Raw genomic sequence first — 9940 nt, forward strand, 5'->3', positions numbered from 1 at the left:
AACTGTTGCGTGCTTTAGATTATTTTGTATGCATGGTCAGTTTATTTAAGAATGCACTCACGCAATATGCAAATGTGTGAAAATGTTCGCCATTATGGTTTTCAAGATTGCGGTGATTAGTTTTTGAAACAGCAGAAATGTCATTAAACCATCCTGTTCAATGACTAAAAAAGCATATCAGCAAAATGTCGAATAACGTTGATGATTTTTTTGTTGCAACAAACAGTGTTGAGAAAATTCCCAAAGTAAACCATGACGCGTCTTTCTTATTTTTACAAATATATAATATTCAATTTAGAAATATATTCTGACTGTTATTGTTTGGTTTTTTTAAAAAATATATTTCGTTTGATATAGTAAAATATTACTTAGTAAAAGATTTTGTATGTACACATTTTATTAGTTAAATATGCTGATTAAAAATACCTTTACTGTTTATAGTTTATACATATCTTATTTGAGACTATTTATTTTATAATATTATTCATCCAAGAATAACAGAATACTTGTCCCCATAATAGTTCTTTTAGATGTCTCTGAAATAGAGAAATCATAATGACAAGCTATCGGAGCAAGTTAATATTAATGTATATTTATCAATTAGCTAAAATTAGAAATTTAACGTCAATATTAGCAAATCAATTTCAGTAAAAAGCACGTTCTTTAATCATAAAACGAATGTTTTAATGACATAAGATAAATTGTCTGGTAAAAAACATACAGTAAAACGCTCGTGTGCACACTGAAAAAGTCAAAAACTCTGATGTTTTGAACCGACGTGGCTTGTTAAGGTTTAACTAGTTCATTGTGTGAAGCCATTTCAGCAAGTTTTCCTACATAGTCATTGATATTTGAGAAATCAGTTCGATTATTCGGATTAGCAGTACAAAACGCGCTCAGTTGCCACGTAATTCTTCATCCTATTGTTCAAATGTTCTTCAAGAAATATCATCCGACACTAATCAGTGTCCGACTTAGTGATAAAATTAAAAAGGGTGCAATATTTAAGATATTAGTCTTAGATGTGCAATCCGTACTGGTCACCAAAAATAAAATTTATCTTTCATCAATTTTTCTTTCCTTTGTGGACTAATTTTCTCTTCTTTTCAGATCACAAAGAGAGGAGAAAATGCATAAATATTTTAACTTATATTTTACAGAATGTCGTTTGATACCTTTGTGGTTTTAGTGGCACAAGTTCCCAAGTCACGCTCTGTCTTTTCAAAATTACTTCTTCTTGCCCGATTATTTCGTGGATTGCAGGATATAACTTTCCGGAACGCTTTCCGGAAATTGTCTGACAAGAAAGCATATAAAATTGGATTGACACACGAATTCATGTAAGCCAAGATATGGGACGTAATCTGTATAACAATATTAGTAGGATTTAGCTCATAAGCACTCACACTTTTTAACACTAATACAATTTGTATCGGACACCAACAAAATGCAAAGATGACTACAACTACTACAACCATTCTAGTGACTCTTTTCTTGGATTTAACAGCCTCGGCACTGACTCTTCCTCCTGGTGCAACACCAAACCACAATCTCTTGAGCATAAGCATGTACAGAACAAATATGCACCCCAGTGGTATTATGTAAGATGATAGAAAGAAACATATTTGAAACGCGGCATAATTGTATCCATTTACAGCCAAGAAGACGCATACTGAATATTCAGTGTAGGCAAACATGTAAGTTAGCTCTCCGTGACTTTGCAGTGCTGGTATGCAACAAAGAAAGATGACAACCCACATCAGTCCAATGGCAATGTAAGCGTTTCGTTCAGTCCTGATTGACATTGAAGTTACCGGATGAACAACAGCAAGAAATCTGTCCAGAGACATCAATACAAGGGTATAGATGCTGGCATACGCACACACGATGACCAGGTATTGGACAACTCTGCACCAGGCGTCTCCAAAAGGCCAGTAGGGTAGCGCATAGTCCCACGCTGTAAACGGAACGCAAAATACTATGAAGAGCAAATCTGCCATAGCTAAGTTGATGATCAATAAATTTGTTGTAGACCTCATCTGGGGATTGCACGTAACCACGATGACCACCAACGCATTCCCAAAAAGACCAATGATTACGATGAGTCCGAAAAGTATCGGGACTACGATGCTGAGTATGTGTTCCATTGCAAATGCGTCACTGTAATCATGTCTACCGTAGTCATAAGATTCACTGACATTCACACAGTCACCTATCATGCTTCCATTTAAAAAGGGGTCACTACAGTTTATGTATGTACCTTGATGCAGACTTTGATTTGCCCTGCGCAGTATATTTCCAATGTCTTCGAATTCCGGTAAAGGTGGTGACTCTTGTATTTCTGTTTCCATGTCTAAATACTGATGCTGGTTCATATGTCAAATTCAAAATGTATGCAGCATGTAACGACCTTATTTTTTTGTATCATTTTTCTCATATTTATTCATACGAAGTAGTTTAGCTCTGTGGTAGCGGAGCACTGAAGATTTTACTTTCTTGGAAACATTTTTCCCATTAAATTATTTACAATAATTTAAAATTTTTAATTATAATAGCAAAGTTGTAATTATTTTTGCTGGTAAACCATTAAGGAAAATGTTTGTAAAAGCTATAGAATATTGCAGAAGCTTGTAAATTTTCGTTGTTAAATATTTATTTCCTTCTGACATAATCTCAACTATGAATTTTTTTGCCAGATGAAAATGCTTACAAGCATTTTAAACTACATACACTTTAATACATAACTGTAAGTTATGCATTATTATATTTATTAATTCAAGAAATTTGACACAAATGGGAAACAATAGTTCTAAGTAAATCACTGTAACAATATCATGTTCCCTTATGCATTGGAGTTATAGCTTGGAGATATATTGTAAATCAATAGTCTACATATGCTTCTTCCTTTCACTTCAAAGAAAGTTGCTTTTCAAAGTCAACAAGAAGAGACCTGGAAATACAGAGAAGACAAAAGTTTAAGAAACATGATAAATATGATTGCTTGATAAAAAAAAACCACTTTTTTATTATTTTAAAAATGTGTTAGACAATTATTGTAAATGTTTCAATGAATAACCATTCATATACAATGATAAAAATTTTCTGTCGCCAAACCGTTTTCAATACATTTTATGTGTTAAAATGCTCTACATTAAAAGTTTCTACTTGCTTCCATTATTCCAAAAGTTTAATGAGCTTAGAAACTTGACATCTAACTTAAATAAAGGCCTCCAGTGCTGAAATTTGAGTAAATTTAAATGGGATTTGGAATGATACTTCAATATTTATTTTAACTATCATTAACATTCGAAAAACTCATGCAGCTGCTTTCAAAGTAGTTCATTAAACACTTTTTTTGTCCCTGTGTGTGTGTGTGTACTTTGAGCTTAGAAGCAAAATCGCAAAGATAATAATACGCTTATAAAATGCACAAATATTCGTTTATAAAAATGGTGGATTCAACACTAATAGTAGGAAAATGTTGGAATTAGACGCTTTTTTCGCGCCTTTTTTTCAGCAGAAACCAAATAAGCGATTTTGTACAGTAAAGATAACGTACAATAGATGACAAAAATGCAAAAAAAAAATGAAAAATGGAAAATTTGCAGTTACTGCCCTTTACTTGCACACGGCAGAATGGACGTCCATTTTTGCGTGCGGTATTTTGTGTACGAATTCTAGTCTCTGAACACATACAAAAAAAAAAGATTCACGGAATTCACGTCGGGTGATCCAGGTTGCTAACTCATTCTTTGGAACAGTTCAAAATATGTTTCTACCAGATTGCGATTGTTTGCGGTTGGATGACATAGCTCAATACCATAACACAAAAAATCAATCGTTCTTGCTGTTGATGAAGTACATAAATGGTCTTAAAAGTAGCTAAAGTAGCCAATTTCAGTCAGTCAGCCGTTCAGTTGGACCAGAGAGCCCAGTTCATGACAGTAAAAAACATCCCTCTCAGTTATGGCGTCAGCGCCAGTTTTCAGAGCGCCTTGTTGACAGGTTTGTCACATGCTTTTGTGAGCACTGCTTCGTGCTAAAACCGAACCATACGGTCTTATTTACTGAAATCATGACTTCATTGACCAAACTACGGTTTGGCAGTCGGCTAAGGACTATCCACTATGGTTACAAACGCAAGAGAAGTATTACCGGAGATGTTTTTGCTGGTAGTTAGATCATTCTAATTGGATCTCCTGTTGCCACAACCCATCTAAGCCAAATTTGGCTTTGATGGGGGGTAGCAAAACTGATAACAGGGTAGAAAAAGTATGCAAATTTTGCAATTGCTTATTCAATTTTACACTTTGCTTTCTGCGATTTTTTCACTCAGTGTTGAGTGTCTGCTAACCCTGACAACTCTAAAATTGCATGTCTGTTCTCGGTCATTTGGTGCTGCCATTTGCTTGCAGCGTTTTGCACGGTGTAGGGTTATGCCTGAAATTAGGTATCTTCTGCAATTTTTTCACACGAAGAGTCCTAGAATGTTGATTTTTTCAACAAATGCCGCAATGAAACATTCATTTCGTTTAAATCCATCTGCAACTCTGGGTTCAAAGTCTTAGTTCCCGTTGTGCGACCATAATCAGGTGAGAAACCTTTCCCGATGAATCACTTGAATTAATCCCAGTTATACAATTTACGCCTGACATTATTACCGACTGTATATTTACTTACAGCTATTTCATGAATTTTGTCTCTTTAGTGTTAAAGTATATATTACAAGAATTTCAAAAGAGTCATGATTAGTGAAAGTTTTCTATATGACAGACATTTAAGGAATCTGAATACCATAACTAAAGGAACACAACTCTTCATAATTCATAAGAATTAAATTTAATTGTAGTTTTTTATTTAGGGTCTTCCACTAACTTAAAATAATCTAAAAAACACAAAACAGCAGATGTCTTTATCACTAATTTATTATTATTTTTTATTTATTGCTATCCCTTTCTTATTTTCTTTAAAGTTCTAACTAAACGACTCCTTTTTCAGCTGTAAAAGAAATTATCATCTTATTCTCTTAAATTCTATATAGTAATTAATCTGTAAAAATCATCCGGAAAAAATTTACAAGGCGACATGTTACCACAACAACAAAGACTTTAGAACCCATAATTTGTGTTGTCTTATGTTTCCCTTCCAAACGGAAAAATACTCCCTCGTAAAGAAAAAAAAATATTTGGAAAAATAGTGCTAATTGAATAAAACCTGTTTGCACTTGAAAAAGTGCCTGATTTCGCGTTTTAAATGTTTACGTTAAATATTCAAACTTACTAATTTACAAATTTGAATGTGTATGATTTAGGTTCGTTTGTTGAAAAACTTCGGAATAATGGCACCGCAAGTTAAGCAGTTTATTTTAGTCAGTTCCTTTTCTTCAATCGAAGTTATAAAGCTTAACTAGATATAATTGTTTTACAATAATTTTGTGAATAAACTAATAAAGAATTTACGCATTGGTAATAACGGAAACATATGTGTTGCTAGCATAATTTTAAACAATCAGTTCATGAGACTTATTTTTGAACAACATTGGTAACCATTCTTTGGACCATGTTTCCCATTTTTCGAGTTATTTTAAACAATTTTACATCTGCTGTCACATATGCTGTTTATCATTTTGGACAGTTGGGTGTCTTTTTGGAGGGAATTTATTCCTCTCCTCTTCCTGCCATTGACACTAAAAGTGTCAAAGGATTCTTAGTTGTAGTATGACGATAGCAGACTAGGTTGAAGATAAGAAACAACATCTGTTGTAGAATAAATGGTCTTCAGCGGTAAGCAAAGGGTGAAACATCCGTGGCAAAAATGCTCACAAAATGTTATTTTCTCATAAAATGTTGCAGTGGATCGTCCTGAGCTTAGACAACGCGTTTATTTTTACTAGCTGCTTTTCCAAAAGAAGTTTTAAAAAGTTTAAGAAGAAAAAAATGTATTAAAGAATCTACAATTTTATCTTTAAAATATCAAGAAACACATCAAAAAAATTTTAAGACGCTGAAAAGTAAACATAGGGTTTTAAGATTGGGAAATGTGTCAGTCAGTGTGCCAAATTAGTTTTTCAAAAAATTGCTTTGTACGGGCAAACGTTTCTCTTTCTTTCTTTTTTTTTTTTTCTCTTTCAGATTTCGGCAAGGATGCCTCATTTCCGTGTTTGATTTTTTTGCTCGAACATTTTTTTGTTGAGGTTCGAACAGTTAAAAAACATAACATTAGTATGTATGAGGAAATTTAAGCAATATATAAAATAATAAGGTAGGTGATCTTGGTATGTTTTACTGGGAAAATTTCAAGTAAAACACCTTGAAAATTGTTCAAGTAATGAGAAAGGAGTCCTATATCTTGTCTAAGTTTTTATAGAGATAAGCCATTTTATGTTTCTGTGTTGACAAAGTCTTTATTTTAGTAGGGGTTGTATATAATTTTGTCACTGTCTTCTTCTTAACCAGAAAACATTTTTTGAACCAAACTGATAAACTAAAGCTTAACTATTGCAAGCCATTGTATGAACATATTTTAAAATAAATTAATGATGATTTACTTTCTTTTTTTAATTAAAAACTCTCCTTTTTTCAAGTTAGTTTTAAGTTAGACGATGGTGCAATTTCAAAAACGCATCTAGGGACACACGTGAACAGTATCCATATCATCTCTCTAATATTAATATTAGTGTTGGATTTAAAAGTGTTATAAATGTGTAAATATTAGAAATTGTATTTTTATATTGTTACTATTAAATATTTCTTTCTTTATTTTAATTTCTTTAACTTTTTTTGTTACTAATTAATTGGTCAACAATTTAATGTTATATGATACTTCCAGGATATAAAAAGGCATAATTTTTTTTATGGTATTAAAACTGAAGTTTTCATAGTTTTGAAATTCATTATATTACTCTCTACGAAACTAAAACACGATGTACAGTAAGAGTCATCCTTACATGTTAAAATATTTTTTGTACTATGTACCCTTATAAGTTTTTTAGTGCCTACCTTTTGTTTAGAGTAGTCTATGAGACTTTAAAATTTGGCAGTGAGCAGAGCATTATTTTAGGAAAAATTGTTTTCTTAATGACACAATTATTGTGCAATTTAAACTGACACAGTACAGGTTACGAAACATGCACTGTAATTATTAGATACGTATATGTGTCATATTAAAGAGTATTTCTTTGAAATATAAATTTTGTTCTGCATCTGCTAATCATGCTCACATGTGCCGCCAAGCCTATTCACAAATGCCCCCCTATAGGGGCAGAATGGAATTGAACACAACAATGGAACAATTGAAGACATTTTTAAAAAAATACCATAAAGTAAAGAAAGTAAAGAAAATGTTTAAAAAATATTCTGAAACAATGCCATGGCACAAAAAAAGACTATTCAATCGTTGATACATATTTGCTATGAGAAATTGATATATATTTTTTTGAAAAACAAAGAAATGGAAAAAAAAAGCTTTGCTCCATTTTCCCCTATATATATACAGAATCTGATTAATACGCAGAATTCATCCAAGCATGCTTTGAAGGGGCTTTTAACGTGAATTGTGTTTAAAAAAGAACTTTTAGATGTTTCTTTTTGATTTTTTATTGTAATAATTCAAAAAAGAAAAGGAAAAGTATTAGCATCTGCTGGAAAAATCCGATTTTTTTTTTTTTTTTTTTTTTTGTAAAACCAATGAAACTGAAATGTTTTTCTTCAGCACTGGAAAATCGAAACAAATTGCAGATTCCAAATACATTTTTAGTTTTTGTTTAAGGAAATGAAAGTAAGTTATTACTCTAAGGGAAAATGTTTGTTTCCCATCTGAACGTTGACGCAAGTTAGGGATCATTTGATTGAATCAAAATGAATTGAGGAAAGACCATATGCTTTGTATTACGTATACAAACGATTTTTGAGCTGACCTTCTCTATTTTAATTTTGAGGAAATAGTTATACATTTCTTATCCTGCTAACGGAAAAAAAAATAACTCGAAGCGCTTTATTTTTGCTTAACAAAGAGATTTGCAAGTTATATATAATCTGGTAATAGTATTGGTCCGACTGCTTTCTTTTTGACAAAAAAAAAAAAAAGAAGGAAAGAGCTGCAAAAGAAAAAAAAAGAACCAAATATTTAGTTAACTGTTTTTTTTTTTCGTGTTATTTTGTTTTTCAAATGAAGGAGTGATAAGCAAAGGGATGTAAGTGGCAAAATTTAAAATTTGGAGATAACCAGCACAAATAGTAGGGGAACTTCTGCTTTGTCTTGAGACAAGAGATAGATTCGCCCTGGTAGGTGCTGCTGTACAGCATAATTAATATTTAAAAAAAAATCAATGAAAGCCTGCCAATGACGTTACCTTTAAACGAATTTTACTCAAAACTTTAAAATGTCCACTTACATCCCTTTGCTTCTCAAAGGCTCAAATGTGAGGCAAACCCGGGCAACGAAAATGAACTAAGATTTTCTAGATTATTATTGTTTAGTAATAACTTGGAAAATTGAAACAAATGGTAATATTCAATCTTCATTTCATGAACTTGCACAATGGAATAACAGTTGTTCTTAATATTAATTAAACTCTTGGATATAAGGTCAGTTCCCCAACAATGGTATGAATATTCACGTGGCCCAGCACCCCGGACAACGTGGATTCGATACTAACTAGGGCAAAGCGAGCAATAATATTATTTGTCAAGGAACTACAGATTGAAAATAGAATAACCATAGAAAATTAAAGGATCATATTTAAAAAAAAAAAATTAAAAAAAAACATTTTTCTATAACGATAACTATTGTAGTCATTACAAACAAAATTAGTAGGATTAAATCCTCTTTCACTCGACACAGACGTCGATACTGGAGTTCTTAAAGTCAAAGTAGTATGACGTGATAAAATTCTTTGCAGCCAGTCTTCTCCTGCTTTGTTATGTTTATTCCAGCTCTCAGGACACTGTAAATGGTTGCAGTTTGCATATTCAAATGTTAGACTCATAAATGCAACCCGAGTAAGGCCAAAACACACCACGTCCATACCTCGTAGATAAGTCACCGTTTCATTTTCTTGATTCTCTTTGAATATTAGGACGGAATTGACGTAACTGTGGAGAAGCATCTCCACTTTCGACATGACAATATAGTGCAGCAAAAGCTAGCCCGTATTTTTTTTTTTTTTTTTTTGCAGTGTCACTTTAATCGATTTTTCAGTCACTTTAACCGATTCTCCAGTCAAACACAAATTTGTAGCTGCCTGTATGTTTTCTTTACTCCAGGATCTTTGTGGTGTCTTTTTTTTTTTTTTTTTTAATATTGATACACCACCTACAATTGAAAAAAAAACGCGATAAAGTACATAATTCCATAAAACAGTATAACTTGTCATGACCGGGTTGTCATTTTCGAGGTTCCCTCAAATTACTAAAACCCAGAGCACCTAAACTCGTCGTTTACGAATAGTTGAAAGCTACATAATCATGCATCAAATCCTACCCATAACAAAGAACATGTCACAAATAGTATTAAAGTTACAAACGAAACATTTACCTCTGTAAAATAATATTGTTTTCCCAAAAAGACATTCTGTCCTCTCACTGGCACCACGCAACGCGAAATCGTCCCGACGTGTTTGCCGCGCACGGACAGCCAACAGACGACCTCTGCTGTGACAACACGACTGCCTGTCAACGAAGAATTTGGGAGTTATAGGCCATATTCGCTTTTCCTAGGGTATCCACTTTACTTGGGTTTCCCCAACTTTGGGGAATATGTTTTTTTTCCTTTAGTAGTATTAAACTATTTTCAATATTAAGTTGAATGAAAATGTTCTTATCAGAAAACTGATTAATGGTTAAAAATTTCCGAAACAAAATACCTAACAATTTGAGAAATTGATATCAGTTTTTATCTTCAATTCGGTTTTTTCCCCTACATAATTTTTCTTTCATTTTTA

General features: G+C 32.5%; 1 protein-coding gene across 1 annotated transcript; it reads right to left on the reverse strand.

Moving 5' to 3' along the window:
- Positions 1-1154: 1154 nt before the first annotated feature.
- LOC129218355 (allatostatin-A receptor-like) lies at positions 1155-2375 on the reverse strand. Its single transcript, XM_054852601.1, has one exon. The coding sequence runs from the start codon at positions 2373-2375 to the stop codon at positions 1155-1157; it is 1221 nt and encodes a 406-aa protein (XP_054708576.1).
- Between the last annotated feature and the right edge of the window lie 7565 nt (positions 2376-9940).

The sequence above is a fragment of the Uloborus diversus genome, chromosome 1 (genome assembly GCF_026930045.1).
Source record: "Uloborus diversus isolate 005 chromosome 1, Udiv.v.3.1, whole genome shotgun sequence".
NCBI lineage: Eukaryota > Metazoa > Arthropoda > Arachnida > Araneae > Uloboridae > Uloborus > Uloborus diversus.